Here is a 22,262-nt window from a genome sequence, read left to right as displayed (position 1 = left end):
CCCCGTGACAGCAAGGGACACCCGTCCTGTCAGTGTAGACACTGGCACGGACAGGTCCAGGCACTGCTCATCCCAGGACAGCCCCCAGCAAGGCAGGATTGGGCCCCCCCCAAAGCATCTCCAGCAAAGCAGGGATCTGGGTACCCATTTTAGACTCCGCAGTGATGGGTGAAGCTGCATGAAAGTCTCAGGTCCTGACACACTCAGGGTGAGCCAGAGCCTCGGTGACTGTGAGCAGGTCCCACCTACTCCGGGAGGGCTGCGAGTGCCGTGAATGGGGCTGGGGGGCGGATGCGGAGCCATCCCGGGGGCTGCCAGGCCACGTCGGCACCAGCCGCTGGCAGAGGCAGGATGTGTGGGGGCTGAGTTGTCAGTGAACACATTATCTTATAGCAGGATAAGTCATTAACAAGGCAGAGCAATAAAAAACAATTCCCTCAGCGTCGGCTCATTAATGGTCTGCTGGAGGCCAAGGACGGAGCAGCCGCCGTGCTCCCTCCTCGCTGGGCATCTCGGCTCCCCGCTGTGGCTACCAGGCTCCATGGGCACCCCGGTCCCGTGGCTGCACCCCCCGGCAAGGCCGGTGTGGCCAAAATGGTGGCAGACAAGAGATGGCAGAGACCCCCGCCCCCCCCAGTAGCAGTTGGTGTCCCCCCCTCACGCTGCAGGGTCTGTCCGTTCCCAGCATCCTGCGCTGGCCCGGGGACCTCGGTGCTCTGAGCCCAGCAGCGGAGGGTCCTGTGCCTGTGGAGGGGCCCCGCAGCGAGGGGGGACGGGAATGGGGGTGCACAGCTCTCACCCTGCTGCCAGAGAGGGTTTTGGGGGGCCATCAGGTCCCTGCTGGGTCCCGGAGAGCTGTTCCCTGAGCACATTGTGCTGAGCATCAAGCCAGAACGGTCCCTTCCAGGCTAAAAATCCATTAATTTCCATCTTGCCCTTTTGCTTTTTTTTTTTTGACGGATGCCATAATTAGCTCCATCAGATGAGCTTAATTACTTGAGGTCAGCTGCAGCCCCAGGGCAGAGGCCGAAGGCAGGAGGGGTCCGGGCTCACCTGGAGCAGCCAGCTCTGCCTGCTGCCCTGCTCCCATGGCCATCCCTTGGGCTGGAGGGACTGTGGTGTGTTGGGGGGGTTGTGCTGTGGGGGTTGTGGGGGCTGTGGAGTGTTGGGGTGTTGCAGTGTAGGGGCTGTGGGGACCATGGTGCATTGGGGTGTTGTGCTATAGGAGCTATAGGGACCATAGAGTGTTGGGGTGTTGTGCTGTAGGGGCTGTAGTGCCTTGAGGTGATGCACTATAGGGGCTTATAGGGGCCATGGAGTGTTGGGGTGTTGTGCTATGGGGGCTGTAGGGACCGCGGTGCATTGGGGTGTTGTGCTGAGGCGCACGCACTGCAACAGCCCTTAGCAACAAGGATGCTACATGGCAACGCGGTCTGAGCCGTCCTGTTGTGCCGCTGGGAGGGGGAGGCAGCGATCCCCCCTTCCTCGGCTACGTCAATTTTTTCTTACAATTATTTTCTCCAGACAAAAAACATCCTGGGAGGGGTGTGGGGTGTGAGCCAACAGCCTTTTGTCATCTGGTGTGAAAGCTCGAGGGCTGTTAGTCCAGCCCAGCTGTGGGCTCTGGATGGGGGGTGTTGGGGGCGGGGGGGAGCAGGGAGGGATGGGGGGGTGCCAGGATGGGTGGGTGACAGGGTGGGACCCCGCTGGCACAGGGGAAGGAGCAGAGCAGGAAGAGCTGCCAGGAGGGCAGAGCCAGGCTCGGGCGCAGCCCCGGCAGCACGGGTCCATCCTGGGTCGGGAACTGGGGGGGGCAGCACCCCACACCCCGAGCGAGACGGGGGAACCACACGCCCTCAAGGTTTCCCAGGGCTATGCAAGGGCAGGGAGCCCCAAAAACCAGCTGCTACGCCCCAAAGATCTGCACGCCATGAACATGGGGGAGAGGAGACGGGGTCTCTCCATCGCCTCCTGCTCCCTGCAGCCTCTTTACCCTCCGCAGACCCCCCCATGGCCCCCCGTGGGTGGGGTTGTGCTGGCCCAGGCTCGCTCCAGCCCCGCTTCCCTTTCCTGATGTAAGACCTCAAGCATCTGCGCTGCCAGTGTGCTTTGTGCTAAAACAACAGCAAAACTAAGCAGTCAATTTTCCAGCAATTAGCTACAGCAAGCACATTTCAAGTCCCAGAAAACCCCACCCCACAGGATTAATTAAATCTTCCAATTAATGTCTAATTTAAATGATGATGATGGCTGTTATCATTTCATATTGATTTGTCTTTTTGGTCTTAAAATAGAGCTGTTGTCCCTTCCATGTTGCCTTTTCCACACGCCAGGAGCTGTTTGTTCTCTCTTGTTTGATTTGCCAACGTTCAACACGCGTCTGGAAAATCAAGCCCTGAATTTCGGGGTATTGACAGGAGCGTTCGCTCCGCTGCCGGGCAGGTACCTGTGGCCAGGCTGCGTGTTTGGAGATGTTTGTGCAGAAAACCCACGTTTGTAGCCTGAACTTTCACGCAGTGGATATACGCTTGGCCGTGTGGAATTGGGCTCCTGGCATATTAAATTTTTACTGCTATAAACCCAAACCCATTACTTTCCCCCGGCTCAGGCAGCCATAAACCTTGCCGCTGCTTTGCTTCCAGAATAAACCGGGCATTTATGTTTCCCGGGAGCTGGTTCATTGGTGTAATGGATGTGTAACCTCCTGTAATTGCTAAGGTTATTCCAACGCTTGCATGTGTGCCCTGGCTCTGTCACCAGCTAGCTCGTGCTGGTTTTATTTCAAGGGGGTTGCTGGTAGGGGAGCTCAAAGGCACCTGGAACGGCACCGGGAGGCTTTGAAATGCCGCGTGCTGCCAGCCTGACGTGGAAAACGTGAGCGAGCGGTTGCAGGAGGCGAGGGGACTGTAAATGGTTGTACACGCTCAGAGCAGGAGATGGAGGATGCATCTGGACGGCGTCATGTGCTGACTCAGCTGGGGATCCAGGATTGAGCATCCTTGGAAGCAGCTCAGCCTCACCCGAGCTGCTCCATCCCGGCAGCCGGCTCTGGAGGAAAAGCGGGAGCAGCGCAGCGCTGTGTCCCGGGGAGCTCAGCCCTCCTCCAACCTCTCCCCTCTCCCCCTTCCAGACCAGGAGCTCCCGACACTCCCAGGGCTCCCAGCCTGGCTTGGCCGACCAAGCCAAACTGTCCTTCGCCTCGGCCGAATCCCTGGAAACCATGTCGGAAGCGGAGCTGCCCCTGGGCTTCAACAGGATGAACCGGTTCCGGCAGAGCTTGCCCTTGTCCCGGTCCACCAGCCAGACGAAGCTGCGATCGCCAGGTACCCCCGGGGCTCTGCCTCCCCCCGGCACAGGCAGCGTGGACCTACCTGGCCACCACCAAACACCTCTGCCCGCCTCTGCGGTGTGTTCCGGGTGTGGGATCGGTTTGTATCTGCCCAAATAACCCCAGGAGGAGCCGGGGTGGGCGCTGCACGCTGTGCAGGGTGGCAGAGGGGGATGAGCTGCCTTCGGCCTCGCTGCTCCAGGGGGAGGTTGGGTGGCCAGTGGTCCCCGAGCCCTCGGTCGGATGCGCACAGAGGCCTCCATGCAAAGCTGCGCCACTGGCCTCGGCCCGTCTCTGGCGTGGTGTGGAGAAGGGCTGTGGGCACACCTCACCACTTCCTGCTCCCTCTGCTTCCAGGGGTCCTTTTCCTGCAGTTCGGGGACGAGACGAGGCGCGTCCACATCACCCACGAGATCAGCAGCATGGACACCCTGCACGCCCTCATTGTCCACATGTTCCCCCAGAAGCTCACCATGGGGATGCTGAAGTCTCCCAACACTGCCATCCTCATCAAGGACGAGTCGCGCAACGTCTTCTACGAGCTGGAGGATGTCCGGTGAGGGGGTGGGGGCTCAGAAATCTGCCACAGATTGATTTTTCCTTTCTTTAAGGGCATCACGAGCGAGGAAAATAGTGGGATGAAAGCAGAAGGGTGGGCGTGGGTGCAGTCTTGTGGCTGGGACTTGCTGGGGGCTTGGGGGCTGCCTGTCCAGGATGCTCATGGCTCTGCCTCTCCTTTCAGTGATATCCAGGACAGAAGTATCATTAAAATCTACCGGAAGGAGCCGCTCTACGCCTCGTTCCCAGCCTCGCACATCACCAACGGTGACCTGAGGGTAAGGGGGGGACAGGGTGTCACAGGGAGAGCCTGTGGTGTGGGTGCACCAGGCGGGGCTGGGACCAGTAAAGAGAGAAAGCGGTGGAGGCAGGGACTGGTAATTGCGTGTGTTTATGGAAGGAGTAATGACTGCGATTCGTCTTGCCCGGTTCCAGCATTGTTAAGTGTTACTTTAAGAGAATGGATGTTTGGGGCCTGACAGCAGGGTAATAAACATGATAATTAGGGGATTCATCAGAATAAATCATCCCGCTCCTGGATGGGAGTGAGGGAGCTGCTGTTTGCCAAGGCCAGGTGAAGATGTGGGAGCTGCAGCTCTGGGTCCTTGGAGGGGTGCAGCAAGGCAGTGTCCCGGGCAGGCAGAGCAGGGCAGGGGGACAGTCCCCGGGGACGCAGCACTGACCCCCCCACCCTGCCCCTTTCCGCAGAGGGAGATGGTGTACACCTCCAGGGAGTCATCTCCCACCCGCCGGCTGAACAACATGTCCCCAGCTCCCCACCTCACCTCCGGCTCCCCTCCGCCAGTGCTCCAGTCCTCCTCCCCGTCCCGCTCCCGCATGTCCTACAGCGGGGGCCGCCCGCCCTCCTACGCCGGCAGCCCCGTCCATCACAGCGAGCGTCTCTCCAACCTGCCGCCCGCCCAGGGCGTCTCGCCCAGCCCCAGCGCCATCCTGGAGCGCCGGGATGTGAAACCAGATGAAGACCTGGCCGGGAAGAACGTGGTGCTGGTGAAGAACGAGGGGCTGTACGCCGATCCCTATGGCATGGTGCACGAGGGCCGCCTCAGCATCACCTCCACCCAGTCCCTGGCTGGCATGGGAGACCCTTTTGGCTACTCGGGGGGGCTGTACAAGCGGGGCTCCGTTCGCTCGCTCAGCACCTACTCGGCGGCCGCCTTGCAGACGGAGCTGGAGGACAGCCTGTACAAGCCCAACGCGCCCATTTACAGCGACACGTACGGACCCGGCTTGGGTTTCCGCATGCCCCCCTCTTCCCCGCAGAAGATGGCTGATGGCCGGCTGGTGGACGTGCAGCCGGGGCAGAGCCCCCACAGCCCCTACTCGGGACCCCCCAGCCGCTCCTCGCCCGTCCGTCAGTCCTTCCGCAAGGACTCTTGCTCCTCCGTCTTCATGGAAAGCCCCGTCAACAAGCCACGCAACCCCAGCTCCTCTGGCCCTCCGGAGCTGTTTCCCGGCCCCAGTGATCGCCCGCTCTCAGGGTTTGGCTCCCCAGGACCGGCCAAGGACACGGAAACTAGGTGAGAAGGGGCGCGGGAGAAAAGAAACCCCCCCGCGGATACGAGCTTTGCTGCGCCAGTGGTTGCCCGTCGGTGCGGCTGGGGAGCTAGAGGAACAGAGGAAAGCTTTTCCCTGTCACCACCGCAGCAGAGGTGCCGGGATGGGTGATGAAGCACCAAATTGTGTAGGGCTGAGGGGAGCGATTGGGGGTAGCTGGAGGCAAGAATTGAGAGGGAACAAAGGGGGTGGATGTAACGGGTGACGGCAGCGCTGCCGCCTCCCCAGTGTCCCTCCTGGGGCTTGCAGGGACCCGGTGGGTGGGGGCCTGATGGTGCCCGTGGTGCCAGAGCCAGGTCCTCACCCAGCCCCTCTCCCTCCCCTGCGGCAGGGAGCGGATGGAGGCGATGGAGAAGCAGATCGCCAGCCTGACAGGGCTGGTGCAGAGCGCGCTGCTCCGCGGCTCCGAGGCCGAGACCCCCAGGTAAGGAGCGGGAGGGCAGGCGTGGGACCCCAGGCTCTGCTGCGGGGAGTGGGACATCTCCAGCTGGGCTGTTTGCTGCCGAGATTGGGGGGTCCTGCCCCTGTCCCGGGGAACGCCAGCCCCCACTGTGCCCCTGTGACCCCGCTGAGCTGGTGAGGATGGAGGTGCCTGGTCCACGCTCGCTCCCCTCCTGTCTTTCGTTGCAGTGAGAAGACAGAAGCCACCAACGGCGGGACCCCCCCGTCAGCATGTAAGTGACTGGAGCCCCTCACCCTGCAGCACCCCCTCGCTCTGCCCCGCAGCTTCTGGGAGTCCCAGGGTGGGCACAGGAGATGGGGCTCTGTGGCCCCCACCATGTGTTGGCAGCCAGCGGGACCCCCCCATCTCGCTACGGGGCAGCTCTGGGGTGGCCTCTCCGTGGAGCCAGCGTGGGGGTGGTGTGGACGGGGTCATTTTGGAGACCACCCAGAACTGCTGAGCTGAAGCACGGGGTGGGGAAAGAGTTTTTTTCCTGGGAAAGCAGAGGAACGGAGCCTGTGGCCTCCCCCAGGGTGGGGGTACCTTCCCTCAGCAGCCTCTGCTTGCCCCCCCCTGCAGCGACCAGCCGCAGTGGCATGGGGACACCGGTGCCCGCGCCCCCGCCGCCCTCAGCCTCCAGCACGCCAGCGGGGCAGCCCACTGCCATCACCCGCTTGCACATGCAGCTGCACCTCCACGACCTGCAGCAGAACGCCAGCGACCTCCGCAACCAGCTGCAGCAGCTCAAGAAGCTGCAGGTGGGTACCAGAGCAGGGGGGGGACCCCAACTCTTACTGGGGTGGCTCCAGTCCTGGAGCAGGAAAATCCCTATTTCTTGGTGACCTTGCATGGGGTTGGGTGTGGGAGAGCGAGGGCATCCCTCTCCATGCCGAGCTGAGCTGGCCCCATAAGTAGCCACACCAGTTGCCATCACGGGGGGAACTTGCCCAGCCTGATGCCCCCCTCCTCATCTTCGCAGCTGCAGAACCAAGAAACGGTGAAGACGATGCTGCGACGGACAGAGACAGAGATCAGCGTGCGGGTGACCGACACGATGCGCAAGCACGAGGACCCGCTCCAGCGCCAGCGCAGCTTGGTGGAGGAGGAGCGGCTCCGCTACCTCAACGAGGAGGAGCTGATCACCCAGCAGCTCAAGTGAGCGGGCGCTGGCGGCGGGGCTGGGCGTGCAAGTGGGGAGGGGGCCTTTGCGTGCTGACCTCGATGGGCCAGATCCTTCATGGGTGTAAATCAGCAGCTCGGCGCGGTGCCAGGTCCTTGAGGAGGGGTCTCCAGCCCGGTTGTCCTCTCCCCTCTCTGCGTGGGGACCTGCCTGGGTGGCCACCCCTGGGGTTGTCCAGCATCCCGGAACAGCGGTGACACCCCTGCCCTGCCTCTGTGCTCACAGTGACCTGGAGAAGTCAGTGGAGAAGATCCAGAAGGATTTGGCCCACAACCACCGGCTCATCCCTGTGCAGGAGCTGGAGGAGAAGGCAGTGGTGCTCAAGCAGCTGGGGGAGACGCTGACAGACCTCAAGGGTGAGGAAGTGGCCGTGGCCGGGGCTGGGTGGCGAGCGGAGCCTGCCTGCGTCTCCCTGCCCCATCCTCACGCGCGGGATGCTCCGGGTTGCCCATTGCCTCTGGGTTTGCCTGTTTGCAGTTGCTGGTGGGTTCACCTGCATCCCCAGGGCGAGCTCCCCCGGTGCCTGTTGGCATTGTGGGGGTCCTGCAGGCTTTGGGCTGCTGCAGGGGTGAGGGCTGCACCCCCCTTTCCTGCTGCCTGCCTATTTGCTCTGCTAGCTGTCCCTGCCGAGTCCCCCCGACAGCTCAGGGCTGCTCAGAGCTGCTGCCTGCCCGTCCTGCGGGACCTTGCACTTGCCCACCCCCATGCACGCTGCCCTTGATTTTGCTGCTCCTGCAGCCTCCCGTCCCCGGGCTGTCCCCCTCCTGCCTTTCACAAAAAGATGCCCAGCACCTCGATTCCAGGTGGCAGAGCTCCTGCCTGCCAGGGCCAAGGCAGACAGTAAACGATTCGGCAGCAGTTGCTGAGGTTGTGAGAAGGGGGGCTGTGGGGGCCTGTGGGGAGGGTGGGGGGGCACAGGGCAGAGGTAGGAGCAGCTCCGCTTTCCTGCAGCCTTTCCCTAAAGTCAGGCTGATGCTGAATCACAGAATTATCTCGGTTGGAAAAGCCCTTGAAGCTCCTCCAGCCCAACCATGAACCTCACCCTGACCATTCCCAACTCCACCAGATCCCTCAGCGCTGGTTCAACCCGACTCTTCAACCCCTCCAGGGATGGGGACTCCCCCCCTGCCCTGGGCAGCCCATTCCAACGCCCAACAGCCCCTTCTGCAAAGAAATCCTTCCTAAGAGCCAGTCTGACCCTGCCCTGGCGCAGCTTGAGGCCATTCCCTCTTGTCCTGCCGCTGGTTCCTTGGCTCAAGAGACTCATCCCCCCTCTCTGCACCCTCCTTCCAGGGAGTTGTAGAAGCCATGAGGTCTCCCCTCAGCCTCCTCTTCTCCAGAATAAACCCCCCCAGTTCCCTCAGCTGGGATGGTGAGCAGGGCACCGGGCAGGGAGCCAGGAGCAACCTGCTCCACGTCAGCCCCTGCCACTGTGTCCCCAGGGTCCTGGGTACCGAGCTCCCATGTCCAGAGCACTGCTTGGTGCCCATGGATGTGGAGGGGGCACCTTCAGGGGCTAAAATCGGTGCCTGCATTGGACAGGGAAGGGATGATGAGCACGGGGAGCAGCAGAGACACCAGCCCAGGCTCCCCAGGGTTCCTCCCGCTCTGTCTGGCAGCGTGCCCTTGCTGTGGGTATGACGGCCGTGGTGGTTTTGGTGGGCACTGCCAGCTGGGCACTGGTGACCCCCCACTGTCCCACCCCAGCCCAGTTCCCCAGCCTGCAGAGCAAGATGCGGGTGGTGCTGCGAGTGGAGGTGGAAGCTGTCAAGTTCCTGAAGGAGGAGCCGAACCGCCTCGATGGTCTGCTCAAGCGCTGCAAGACGGTGACTGACACCCTCGCCCAGATCCGCAGGTGAGCACTGAGCCCCAACCCCGGCCCCTTGAGCACCTCGAAGGACACAGCTGGTCCCTGTGCCCCCCTGTGTGTGTACCAGTGTCCCCTCTGCGTTATGGATGAAAATCCCAAGGGCTGTTGAGAAAAGGCTCATTTTTCTGCTAATGAACTAAGAAATGCCCTCAGTCTTTTCCAGTGTGTATGTGGGAACCCCTTTTTCTAAACTGACTTTTCCTTATCACCTAAAAAAGGTGGTCCTATATCCAGACAGAAAGGCGTGGTCAGAAATCTCTTTCCTGAGGAGCAGGAGGATCGTTCTGCTGGAGAAAAATCATCTCCCAGATCTAACGATACCACTGTCTGGGCCGAGCCCACCTGCCTCTTCCCATTACGAGACCTTTCGGGATGGCTGGAGGAGGGCTCCGGCACTGGGCTCGCCTCGGGCTCATCGCTAGCCTGGTTTTCTACAGAAATGAGCTCGTATGATCACGTAGTGTCTGAATCTGCCTCCCTGTCACTCCTCGGCCCTAATAACTCCTGAATCCAAAGGGCAACTTCAGCCAGATCTGACAGAGGGGCAGGGTTCGGAGAGATCCCATTTCCTACGAAGTTCATGCGAATGGACAGTCAGGTAGAGGAGCTCCTTCGTGTGCTTCCCCAAGAGAGGCTGTAGCATCAACACCAAGCCCTTCCTAGACATCAGAGAACCTAAACCTTCAGCCATGTAATACAGAGTTGCAGGAGAGCAAGTTTTTTGGGGGGTGCAGTAACCCCCCCATACCCCGTACCTTCGCTCTGTCCCTGGCAGGCAAGTGGACGAGGGGGTGTGGAGCTCCCCCAGCAACCTCAGCCAGTCCCCCAAGAAAGTGGCCCCTGAGACGGATTTCAGCAAAGGGCTGGATTTGGAGGTGCCCACCAGCCCCCCAGTGAACCTCCACCACCTGACGGCTGTCACCGAGACCCTGGGCATGCCCAGCTTTGGGCACAGCCCCCCCCAAACCCAGACCCACCCCTCCAAGAGCAATAACCCTTCCCGAGCTCCGGAGATGGTGCCCGCCAAGACCCAGACGGGCCCGGAGACCCCCAGCAAGAAGAGTGCGGACAAAGCCGTGTCTGTGGAGGTGAGAGCCTGGGGGTGGGGGGTGTTCCTCAGCTGGGGGGGGGGCTCTTCTAGAGGGTCTATCCCCACATCTCCCAGCTGAAACTGGGAACAGGAACTGGGTCCATCTGCTCCTCCTTGCTGGGTTTGTATCAGTGGGGTGTCTGGAGGGTGGGGAGCCCCCGGTGATACAGACATGGGAGCACCCGCAATTGCATGCTGAAGGGTGTGCAGGTTGGGGATGGGGTCAGCAGGTTGGGGATGGGGGAAGCAGGTTGGGGGGGTGGCAGCAGGTCAGGGATGAGGGGAGCAGAAGGTTGGGGATGGAGGGAGCACGTTGGGGGGTGGCAGCAGGTTCAGGGGGGCAGCAGCAAGGCTGTGGGTCACGTCCTGCCTGCAAGGGCAGGAGAAGCTGCCGCGGGGGTGAGGGCTGCAGTGGCTCTGCCTGCTGTCCGCAGGCTGCCGAGCGGGACTGGGAGGAGAAGCGGGCAGCGCTGACCCAGTACAGTGCCAAGGACATCAACCGTCTCCTGGAGGAGACGCAGGCCGAGCTGATGAAGGCCATCCCCGACCTGGAGTTCGCTGCCAAGCACAAACAAGCCCCAGGCAGCGGCAGCGCCGCCTCCACGCCCGAGCACAAACCCTCCAAGCCACAGCATGCGCCGAAGTCGGGGGGCAAAGGGGACCCCAACGGCCGCAGGGGCTCAGGTATGGCGTGGGGAGGGCGGGGGTTCACCTCCGGATCCCGGGGCTGGGGGTGCCTGACCCCGCGTGTGCCCTGGCTGTGCCATCGCCGGTGTGTCTCCCCGCGCTGAGCAGCGCTGCCCCGAAGGGAGGTTTCTGCCCGGGGAGGCGGCGGGACCCTGGGGTGTTGGATTAGAGGGGCAGGGAAAGGTCTCGTGCCCTCACAGCATCGTTTGTGCCCAGACGAACTGACGGTGCCACGGTACCGGACCGAGAAACCCTCCAAATCGCCGCCACCTCCCCCTCCACGCCGGAGCTTCCCCTCGTCCCACGGACTGACCACAACCCGCAGCGGCGAAGTCATTGTCACCAGCAAGAAGGAGCCCAGTTTTATGAAGGTAGGGAGCCCTGGGATGGCTGCTGGGCTGGACTGGGCAGGTCACGGTTGGCAAGACCAGTCCCGGCTCCCGGTGCCCCCCACCCCTCACTGCCCTGCTCCCCCCTTGCAGAAGGCCGAGTCGGAGGAGCTGGAGACCCAGAAGCCCCAGGTGAAGCTGAGACGGACGGTGTCGGAGGTGGTCAGGCCGGCGTCCACCCCTCCCATCATCGCCTCTGCCATCAAAGACGACGACGACGAGGACCGCATCATTGCGGAGCTGGAGGTGAGCGCGGGAGGGGCTGCGGGATGCCCCAGCTCACCCGCACCGGAGGCGATGCCCCCCCTGCCCCGGCCACTCACACGTGGCTGCGCCCAACTCTGGGCACCTGCAGGAAACACCTTGGGGTGTGGGGAGCGACGTCCCAAGTGTCAGCCCAGCACTGGGCTTCCCCCTCCCCACCTGGCTCCTGGCAGAGCCACAGGGATGGGCAGCACGGAGCAGTTGCACCCTGCCAGACCCCTCGCTGGGTCCAGGTGCTGCGTGCCTGGTTCACCATCTCTCTGCAGCACTTCCACCCCGTCTTGGCCTTGAAACCAAGCTCATTTGTTTTTTAACGCTACGCAGCTTCAGCTGGAGGTTCACTGGGGTTTGTGCACGGGGAACCCTGCAGAGATCCCACCTGAGACGCTGTCCCCACGCTCTGAACTCCCCCAGGCTGGCTGGGCCCCACGTCCTCCCCTCATTTGCTACGGTCGAGGTGCCCAAGTGGGTAGTGGATGGCTTTGCCTTGGCTGGTTTTCCCCCAGGAGGCAGGGGAACTGGTGGTGCTGTGGGCAGGGGGACCGGCAGCACTGCAGGCAGGGGGACCAGTGATGCTATGGGCAGGGGGACCGGTGACACTATGGGCAGGGGGACCGGTGATGCTGCCAGCAGCAGAGGGACGGGGGTGCCTCCACGGCTGATGAGAACAGCCGATGTTTCACTCGCTGCCGAGCCCTGGTCCTGGTGTGACCTTGCCAAGCACCCCTGCAGGCACAGGCTGCGTCGTTGTTCCCGCCAAGCCTCCCTCCTCCAACCCCCCGTGTTTGACTCCCCAGGTGTTTCAGAGAAGTTCTGCCTCCCCTTTCCCTCCCAAGCTCCGTTACGATCCGCTTGCGGCTGCCGTCTCCCCTGGGCACGCAGACTTGTGGCCCAACGGAGCCTCCGTTGCAGCCGAAGGATGGAAGGTAACAGCTCGCTCCAAGCGACGATCCCTTCTCCTGCTGACTGGCTGCACTTTAACCACCTCCTCTCCCACCTCTTTTTAACTCACTTCTGCTTCTTTCTCTGATTTAACAAACTAATGGCTTCTCTCCACTCCCTCGCTCACCGCCACCGCGTGTACGACACTGACACGGCACAGGACCGAGCACTAACCCTGCGGCCGCAGCACGGGGCTGCTGCAGCTCCCGTGAGGGCCGGATCCTGTGGCCACGCGGGTGGGAGGAAGGACGGGGCCACCCCAGCACCGCACCAGGCAGGGCACGGGGAGGGGTCCCCGCTCTCACAGCACACTGGGTGCCCAGGGAGGGTGTCACTGGGAGGGGTGAGGGGTGGTGCATGTCGTGCCTGGCGCAGGGAGATCCCGCTCCGTGTGTGCGGACGTGGGGGGCTGGACCGGAGGTTGGTGCCTGCTGGGACCCGCTTGGGCTTGGCACCATCACCCCTCCCGGCTGCTGAGCAGGCACAGCCCTGCTCCCTCCTGGCCCTGCTGCCCTCCATCCTGCCCTGGCTCTGGGGTGGAGAGAGCAGGAGGAAAGGAAGGTGCCCGGAGGGTGGGTGGGATGGAGCAGGGGATGCCCAAGCTGGGGGTAACAAGGGGGCAAAGAGCAGGACAGAGGGTGCTGCTGAGCCCCTCACCAGAAAGCCTCATCCAGGGCAGCTCAGCTGCTGGGGGGGGGGGTCTGGGTGCGTTGCAGGGGTCTCCCCCCTCTCCTGGGAGACCCAGCACCAGGGCAAAATCGACCATGGCTGCCCCGGAGCAGCATCTCCTGTCCCTGTGGGCGAGGATCCCTCTCCCAGCGCTCGGCCGGGTCCAGCTCCAGCCCCGGAGCTCTGGAGCCATCCCAGCCCTCGTGTCTCCTTCCCTCTGTGCCCCGGGTTCTGCTCAGACCCCCAGGGCTGAGACAAGAGTGAGACGCAGGGAGCCAGGGCACGCGTCCCCGCTGCCCGTCCTGTGCCACCTGGCAGCGTGGTGTAACCACCATATTCCCCGGCTCTGCCGGTGCCCGGTGCCCCCACGAGGTGGAAACCCCCTGGCCAGGGCAGGGCTGCGGTGTGGGGCAGAGGCCCCATGGCTGCAGCTGCAGAGGGGCACCTCTTCTGCCAGAGCATCTCCCTCTCACCTTCCCAGGCGAGTGGCTTTAAACTGCAACAGGGGAGGTTCAGACTGGACATGAGGAAAAAAATTTTCAGAGAAAGAGTGGTCGGACAGTGGAATAGGCTGCCCAGGGAGGGGGTGGAGTCCCCATCCCTGGGTGTGTTTAAGGGTCGTTTAGATGAGATGTTGGGGGATGTGGGGTAGGGGAGAACTTGTACAGTCGGGCTGAGGGTTGGACTCGATGATCCCGAGGGTCTTTTCCAACCTGAATGATTCTGTGATTCCCTCTCCTCGGTGGAGAGCACAGCCGGCTCTAGTGCCCTGGGCATTGCACGGCTGGTCCCATCTCCCCTGGGACAGGAACAGAGAGGTGGGGGAGGCAGGACAGCATTTTTTTACGTGACTTCTTGCTGCTCAGGGTTTTAAAGGTCTGATGCCCCTTGGCAGCTCCTTTGCGATGGCTTAGCCCCTGCCTTCAGCTCTGCTGGCAGCAGTGGTGTGCTGCGGGGCCGAGCAGCTCGCGAGGGCCGGGCTCTGCTCTTGCACCAGTGCCGTGCCAGTTTATACCAGCGTGGGAGAAACCCCAGCTGGGTGGTGGCAATCACATTCCCAAAGGCATTCGGACAACACCGACTAATTTTTGTTAAAAACTCCAGGCAAGTTATTGCCGAAATCTCCCAGACCCAGGTTGCATTAAGCACAGTAGAAAACCAGCCTCTGTCCGTGCTGTGGGTACCAACGGGATGTCAGGGCTGGGCAGGAGGGAGCCGAGCATCCCCTTTCCTGGCCAAACACCTCCTGCAGCGCTACAATGCCCGGAGGCACCAGCCATGGGGGCCCCACGTAGTGTGTGTGGACACGTAGCGCTCCCCGGCAGCTCCCCGCTTCCTCCCACCGCTCTCCCCCGGCCCTTAATCTGTTTGAATTCTCTACCTAGGAGCCGTTGGCCCTGGCAGCCCCGGGGAGCCGGGCTTTCTCCCTCCCGCAGATTGTGCTCACCGAGTGGGTGTCTGAACCACCGTCCCCCGAAGCCGAACCAGAGCTGTGGGTGGAAACGGGCTGCTCGGAGCACGGGGACCCGGCTGGCAGCGGAGGAGCAGGAGGGGACTTTGCACCCAAGGCGGGAAGGAAATGCCATGTGTCTCCTGGCATCTCCGAAAAGTCTCTGTCTGCACCTGGGTACCCTCCAGCCTCAGCCCCGCAGCCCCCGAGCAGCCCATCTCAGGGCTGTGCCCATGCAGCAGGAGAGACTTGGAGGTTCCCTCCAGCAGCCAGCAAGGTCCCGTCGCTCTCAAAGCATAAACCGAGCTGTCCCGCAGTGGGACGAGGAGGGGATGCTGCTCTGAACGCTGCTGGCAGGCAAGAAGGCAGCAGCCAGACTCCTCACCGAGGTCCCTTGGCTGCACAGCCCCCTCATCTCTACGGGGAAGCCACATGTCCCGGAGCTGGAGCGGCAGCGCTCCCCTCCACCGGTGCAGGCAGCCGAGGGCCTGGCACTGTCCCCCAACTTCCCAGTGCTGGGGACCCCCGAGGAGCAGCCAGGCAGAGCGTGCGGGAGGCATCGCTCTCTCCTGGAGACTCCGCTGGGGCTTGCAGACAAGCGCAGAGAGAGGACAGCTCGCCAGCCCCAGTCTGCCCGGTGCCAGATCCCAGAGCTTTCCCAGGCGGGGATCCAGTCCCAGGCCAGTCCCAGGCTGAGCATCCCCAGGTCGCTGCTTTCTCGAGGCCGAGCCGTTGTGCAGCATCGCCAGGCTGGGGCGGGGTGGCTCCGGCTGCCGGGGGGGAAGGCGGCGCGGAGGATGCCGGCGCGGGGGGGAAGGCAGTGGAGGGGCTCTGCAAAGGGCAGTTGTCCCCTCGCCACTCCATGACTCTGCGCAGCAAGGAGATTTATGAAGGCACGTACCAAAGACTGGATAGCCTGGAAGAAACTATCCGTGAGCTGGAAATAACCATCAGTGAGATCAGCAGCCATCCCTCGGCTGAATTTGTATTCCCTAAAGAGCTGCTAGGACAAGCGGGACCCAAGGATGCCAGCGAGGAGAGCGAGGAAGGTCTGGGGGATCTCAAACACGGTAGCTGTGACGATGGGACTGTCCTGGACCTCAGTCGAGCCAAAGATGATGAGAGTCCATCTCCAAGCAAGCCCAAGCCGCCTCTGCTACCCAAGCCGCAGCTCCCCCTCGACACTCCGCAGGTTTATTTTCTGTTCTCCCTCTTGCTGTGCTCTGCCCCGGACTCACTCTGATGTCTCTCTTCCTCCACCTCTACCTGCTCCCTCTCTGTGACTCTACCTCCAGGCAGAGCCAAGGTGGAAAACAAATCTCCTTTTCTCCCTGTCACTTGAACGGGTTTGGGAAGCGCAGGCAAGCAGGAGCGAGACTGCAGGCAGCCGAGCCGGCAGCGTGAAGGCAGGCAGTGCCAGGCCGTGCTGCCGTCTGTCCCTCACTGGTGCCCATCCCTTGCTGTGCACAGCACCGAATTCGACCCCGGCTCTCTGGTATCCTCTGCCCTGGGAGGTTTTAGGGCTGAGCACGCTGCTGGTGATGAGGAGGGGGCTGGTGCTGAGCACCCCACGGAGCCAGCGAGGGCTGGGTGCGCTGGGTGACGGAGCAGCGTCCCTTCTTTTGCATAAGCACTTTTCTAACGAACTGCAGTTCGAGTGTGGCAGCTGTTTCTCCTAATTAAATCACAGCGCGGGCTCCCCGAAGCCATCCAATTTGGTTTCTGCTGGAATCCACAGCAGCCGCTCAGCTGGCTGAATAGCTGGGAAAAGCAGGGGGGGAAAACGCCCTCAGCCGCTCCGCCATCAGCCTGCTCCTTTATTAACAGTCAGCGCTGGGGAATAAATCTTCTTTTTCATTTGCAGCAATTATCTCAGGCCCGGTTCTCAGCGCTGCCGCGGCCCCGTTGCGGTGCTCTCGCTGGGTGAATGGGCCGTCAAGTGGGTGTAGCTGCCGTTTCTCCTGTTGTCAGCTCCCGCGGCACCGCTGGAGCCTGGCAAACGAGCAGCGGAGCTGCGGGATGGATTTATGGCCGTGGCTGGCACGTGCCGGGACACTCGCAAAGCAAAGCTCGGCTCCAGGTTCAGCAGGAGAGGCTGCGCGGCTGGGGCTGGCTTAGCAGAGCGGGAGAGGGCAGGTTTTGTGTCACCTTTCAGGGACGCTGCGAGTTGGGTGCGAGGGGAGATCCAGTGCCTGCTTGTGCCGGGGATACTGGGGCACTGGGGAAGGTGCGGTGCAGGCAGGAGCTGGATTTCCTTGTGCTGTGGGGTACAGGAGTCCCCCTGTCCCATCCATGGGGCCACTGAGGCTCACAGAGCAGGGCAGGCAGGACAGGCAGCGCAGGGAGCTCTGCCTGCACTAATTGATTAACCTGGTCCCGCTGCCACAACCCGTTGGCCCTCTCCTGTCGGAGGCAGCTCTGGGGCAGCGTAGTGCTGCCAGGTTTGCTGCCTGCAGCAGCTGGTCCGGGCCCGGGGTGGGCAGGAGGCAGCAGTGATGGCAGGGGGAGGATCTGGGGTGCAGTGGGGGGATGCACAGCGAGCCTGCGGCGGGTGGCATCGTGCAAGCACCGCTGGAGGGACCTGCAGTGCCAGGGCACGTGCGTCCGGGTACCGCTTCCCTCGCTGCTGCTCTTGCAAGTCTCCGTATCTCCATCTGTGCGCAGCTAGTTAATAAAAACTTCTGTATTCCCGCTGCCGCCGTTTCCACCTGGAATCTGCTTCTGCCTGCGGGCGCCTCTTTTCCTTTCTCTTGGCCGTGCACCCCTGTCCCGGCGGGGATGCTCTCCTCCTGCCCTCGGTCTCCCGGTGTTTGCCGTGTCTGCCCTTAACTCCCTCTTTGCGTTGCGGCGGGGGCTGTCGGTAAGTCCTGGCTGGTTTCGGAGCTCGCCGAGGCGCTGCCCGACGCGGGCTCCTTTGGCCCGTTTGCCGCCGTGGGCTGCCCGGGCTCGGCACGGCTCCAGGCACCCGACGCCCAGCGCTGGCAGTGCCCAGCGGCCACCGGTGCCGGTGTGGGCTTTCACTTGCCCGATTTAACCCCCTTTCCCCAAATTCTCTGTCCCAGCAGAGCGGTGGCGTGTCCATCCCAGCCATGAAGGTGGTGAACCCGGCGTCCCGGCTGAAGCAGAGCCCGCAGGGCAGCCCCGACAAGAGCAAGCACATAAAGCAGCGGATGGAGTACATGCGGATCCAGGGCCAGCAGCAGGTAGTCCATCTCTAGCACTGGCCCGGCCGGCTCTCCTGGTAGCCGGGTGAGCCACAGGCTGCCAACGGCTCTGGCATCCCCCTCGCTGCCTCGTATGGGGTGAGGGTGTGGGTGGTGGGCAGGGGAGACCCTGTGGGTGCTGCTTTCGGGGACCAAAGGGGACACCCTGGTGGGGGTGCAGCCCCGTGGGGTGCAGGGACCAAGGGGCTCGCACCCCAATCCGAGCCTGGCGTCAGGGTTTCCACAGGTGGCTGCTGGGGATGGGGACACAACTTTGTGCTGAGAGTGGCAAATTCATTACAAGTGTGCTGCTGTCACTTGTCCCCCAGCCCTGTGTGCCACCGCTGCCCTGAAGGACAGGGCTGAGCCCCAGCATTGGTCCCCCCCACCCTGCGGGACCCCGAGATCTCCTTGCGGCACATCTTGGCCACGGTGATGAGCGCTGCGGAGCCGGGGGCTGGGCATGGGGGCTCCAAGGGGCCAACCCAGCCCGGGGGGGGGTGTTTGGGGAGCCAGGACCCTCCGTGCACCGCGACGCCCCAGAAGCAGCTCGCCCCAGGAGGGGGGGTGTCGCAGGCAGGGTGGTGGTACTGGGGTGCCCAGCAGCGTGGGCAGAGGGTGGGGGGGGCCACAGCAGCTGGAAGAGGAGCGCTTTGGGATGGGATGGTGTGTCGTCCCCCACCCCAGCCCAGCACCCACCCCTCACCGATCCCCAGGGACCGCTCCTGCCATGGGTGCTGGGGCTCGCTCCCCCCCATTCTTGCTGCCCCCCCCAGTGCTGGCAGTGGGTCTCCAGCCTTGCTCAAGCCACAGCCAAGGTAGCCACGGCCAGTTCGCTGCCCTCCACCCCTCCTCGCTCCCCCTCTCCCCCCTTCCCAGCCCCCCCCCTCCCACAGCAGCACCACGAGCGGGCTCACCCCATCCTGTCCTCCCTGCTCTGTGTCTCAATCCCCTTCCCCGGGCCCAGCGTTAACAAACCACCCGATAAACCTGATTTTGCTCATTCTGTTGGATCCATAAACCCTGATGGATAAACCAAAGGTTTTTCCTAGCTACCTAGAGCTGGGTTTGGGGGGGATTTCACGCAATTTGGGCAAATGTCGCTTGAATAAAATGGGCACCTCGCTCCCCCTTGGCTCCAGCCCCGCCCCGTCCCCCCCTCAGTGACTGTCACTGGGTTGGCGTGACCACAACCGAGATGGTCCCAGGGCAGTGGTGAGATGTCCCCAGGCAGGGTCTGACCGTGAGGTTGGGGTCTCTCTGCCATCCCCCCCCCCAGCATAGGGGGGTGCTCATGGGTTTTCACACCCCCGCAGCATCAGGGAGAGTCGGGGGCTTTCCCCTCTGCCTCCCTTTCTAGAAGTAGAGAAACACCAGCCAAAGGGGCTGTGCTGGGGGACCAGGAAGCATCTCCTGGCCCCAGGCCCCCCAGAGAGGCCACCAAGTCCCCTTCCCTGGAGGCCACACACCAGCACGGTCCTGGCTGCCCAGTGTCACCGTGCTCCTCCCCGGCCCCACCTCGGGGCACCCCACGGCACCACTGGTCACCCAGGCCCTGGCATCCACCGCTGCCCTTGCTGGGGTGGCCAGACCTGGAGTTTTCCACGGCACTTTTGTCCTCGCTGCCCTCCCTGTGCAGGATTTGGCCATTCCCCCCCCCAATGTTCCCAGCAGCCCACCCCGCTGCGGCGGGAGCAAGTGGGGGCTGGAGGAGCCCTCTCCCCATTCCCGGAGGATTTATGAGCATCCTTCCCTCCCGGCTCCCTTTGGACCAGTTTCTGCATGAGTAGGGTTGGGTCACGTCGCTGGCGGCGGGGCCGGGGGCCGGGGGGGCACCGGCACCTCTCAGAGGAGCCGGGACTGGCGTGGGGCTGCCGAGGCTCTGCCCCGCTCGGCTGAGCGGCACCTCCGTGGCAGCCCCGGTCTAACACTGCCCTTCTTGTCCCCCTCCCGCCTTTCTCCCCTCTCCCCTCCGCTCACCCGCCTCTGTGTGTGCCTACATGTCCGTCTGTCCGCCCGTCTGTCTGTCGGCTCTCTCCTCCTCCTCTCGGGGACGTCCCCTTCCCATCCAGTAACGCGTGGGACCAGCTCATCTCGTGCTCTGTTTGTGGTGGACCTTTTCCAGCTGCTTGACCTCAGGCCTAACTCAATGCTGCTTCTGAACAAACTCCTGTTTGGTTCTTGGTTGTTTGTTTTTTTTTCCTTTCCTTTTTTTGTTTTTTTTTTTCCTTTTTTCCTTTCTTTTGTCTTTTTTTTTCAGAAACTGTTTGACTTTCCTCCCCTTTCTCCTCCTCCTCCTCCTCCTTGAATCTTGCTTTTCTTTCTAGGCCGCTAGACCATCTAAAGAGGCTAGTGAGACTTCCCCCGCGGTCTCAGAAAAACCCGCATCTGGCAGAACATCCATCCCCGTATTGACTTCCTTTGGGGCAAGGAACTCCTCAATCTCATTCTGAGCATCCTTGCCAGCTCCACCCAACCGCTCTCCTGCTCCCGGGGCCGGGCTCCTCTCTTCCTTGGGCTCCTCCTCCCTGGGACTTGTCTTCTTGAGGCACCTGGAGGGATCGCCACCCGTCCCTCTCTTTCTGTTTTTTCAATGTCTTGCTCCAATGTGGCCGACCTCGTGTCTCGCCTCCGCTCCGCCACGGCCCGACTTGTGTCTCGCCTCCGCTCCGCCACGGCCTGACTTCTGTCTCCCATCTCGCTCCGCAATGGCCAACCAGCCACTTTCTGTTTCTCTCTCTCTTTCTCCTCCCTTTTTCTTTCCTTTTTTTTTTTTTTTCCTTTTCGTTTTGGTTCGTTTGGGTTGCTGTTGGTTTGGTTTTTCTCCCTCCCTCCCTCTCCCACCCTGCCGTTTTCTGTTTATTTAAGAGCTCTCAGAGCTTCACCCCACCAGTTTCACCAGCTTCAAGCAAGGAGGACGCCGGGCAGCACCCGACCCCGCTGCCCGCGCGGGCAGCACCCATCCCACTGCGGAAAGGTGGGAAACAGCGGCTGCCGAAGACACCCCCCGACCCGACCGCTCGCCCCCCACCACGGCCGAGCATCCCGGCAGCCGCGACGCCGACCGGCCCGAGGGAGAGGATGCTCGGCGCTCCGGCCAGGTCTCGGCGGCGGGTGGCGGGTGGCACCGTGGCCGGGCTGCGTCCTTCGCTGGCCGAGGGGTCAGCGCTGGCCTGGGGGGCTGTCGCTGGCCCCCCACAAGCCGCCAGCCCCGGCTCTCCTCGAGGCGGGGGGACGGTGCGAGGGCTGGGGAGGAGGGAGCCGGGAGCAGTGCCGCGGGGGGGCCGGGTGTGCTGGAGAGGCCGAAGGATGAGGATGTAAAGTGGGGTGGGGTGGGGGGGAGGCAGAAACGGGTCAAATCAGGCTGCCCGTTGCCCTCGGGTGGGAACGAAGCACTTTAAATGGTGGGCACGGGGTGGGGCAGGGGATGCTGTGATGCTCGGGGGGGGGCTCTGACCGCACGGGGACGTGCTGCCAGACCTTGTCCCCGAGTGCCCTTGGGGACAAGCAGGCAGGCCAGGTCCCCGGACCCCCTTCTCCGGCTGGACGGGACCCCCACCCCACAGCCGGTGACCCCGCGGTCCTTCCCCGGGGGGAGCAGCCCCAGCCCTGCCAAGCCTGGGGGACCTGGGGGGGGTCCCCGGGGTGCGTGGCCAGGTGATGCTTGCCCGTGGCCACCACCCATCAGCACAGGCGGGTGTGCGGCAGGTGTGCGTGTGTGTGCGTGTGCGTGTGCGCTGCGTGCGCCCGTCCCCAGCGCTGCCGTCAGCGCAGCCCAGCCGCAGTGCAACACGAGATCGAATCACTCCTTTCGTTGGCTAGTTCGTCCTTGGGTTGGTTTGGTTTGGTTTTGTTTTCTTTAATTATTTTTCTTCTTTTCCCCCCCTCTCTTTTTTTGTATATCAATCATTTTTGTACAGAAGAACGAGCCTTTTTTGAATAACAAAGAGAAAAAAAAACCAAAAAAAAAAAAAAACAAAAACGAAAAAAAAATCATGATGCAATTTCTTTGGATTGCAAAAAGCAACTCTTTACATTTAAGTGAAGTGTCTTAACATTTTATATTGTTTTAAAAAATATATTTACATATTATATATATATAATATACGTAATATAAATATATATATATAAATATTTAAAAAGAAAAGAAAAGAAATAAATCTCTTCACGTCTGGTATATTAGGGGGTGGATTTTCTTCCCTGGGTAGACTATAGCTCCTTGTGGTTTGGAGAGGTCGGTTCCTCGCGGATGCTGGCCCCGTGCTGAGCTCCCATCCTCCGTCCAGCACCTTCCTCGTCCCGTCCCGGTCCCCGTCCCTCACCGGAGCAGGGGGGGGAAGGGGCCGGGTGCCCCCCGGGGACACTGACTCCCATGGGTGCCAGCCCCCGGGGTGCTGCAGCACCCACCTCCCAGCAGCAATAGCAGTCACTTGATGCGTTTTATTTAAGTTTGAATTATTTTTTTTCTTGGTACCAAAGTGAAACACTGTAGCAAAGCCGCAGCTTCTTATGGCTGGGATGGGGGGGGTCCCCCCCTCTCCCCCAGCCCTGTCCCCCCCCCCCCCTCCCCCAGCCCTCCCACCCCACACCTGTCCCGGTGCTCCCGTGGGGCTGG

At 62.3% G+C, this 22,262-nt stretch overlaps 1 protein-coding gene across 5 annotated transcripts in view; it reads left to right on the top strand.

Annotated features, from left to right (window-relative positions):
• Window positions 1-20,742, top strand: part of SRCIN1 (SRC kinase signaling inhibitor 1) — a 55,002-nt gene extending 34,260 nt beyond the window's left edge. The window contains exons 4-21 of one of the 5 annotated variants that reach the window (XM_074891737.1): window positions 3,131-3,323; window positions 3,686-3,884; window positions 4,071-4,164; window positions 4,595-5,424; window positions 5,793-5,885; window positions 6,092-6,135; window positions 6,483-6,661; window positions 6,883-7,058; window positions 7,309-7,439; window positions 8,791-8,938; window positions 9,729-10,041; window positions 10,478-10,727; window positions 10,947-11,101; window positions 11,213-11,365; window positions 12,181-12,309; window positions 14,380-15,636; window positions 17,510-17,647; window positions 19,975-20,742. In XM_074891737.1, the coding sequence (XP_074747838.1) occupies window positions 3,131-3,323; window positions 3,686-3,884; window positions 4,071-4,164; window positions 4,595-5,424; window positions 5,793-5,885; window positions 6,092-6,135; window positions 6,483-6,661; window positions 6,883-7,058; window positions 7,309-7,439; window positions 8,791-8,938; window positions 9,729-10,041; window positions 10,478-10,727; window positions 10,947-11,101; window positions 11,213-11,365; window positions 12,181-12,309; window positions 14,380-15,636; window positions 17,510-17,647; window positions 19,975-20,100 (4,608 nt within the window). In that variant the 3' untranslated portion in view covers window positions 20,101-20,742. The other 4 variants (XM_074891739.1, XM_074891738.1, XR_012631895.1 and 1 more) reach the window with 4 other exon arrangements.
• Window positions 20,743-22,262: the final 1,520 nt, after the last annotated feature.

Source organism: Strix uralensis, chromosome 22 (genome assembly GCF_047716275.1).
Source record: "Strix uralensis isolate ZFMK-TIS-50842 chromosome 22, bStrUra1, whole genome shotgun sequence".
Lineage (NCBI taxonomy): Eukaryota > Metazoa > Chordata > Aves > Strigiformes > Strigidae > Strix > Strix uralensis.
This window is presented reverse-complemented; position numbering and strand designations above follow the sequence as displayed.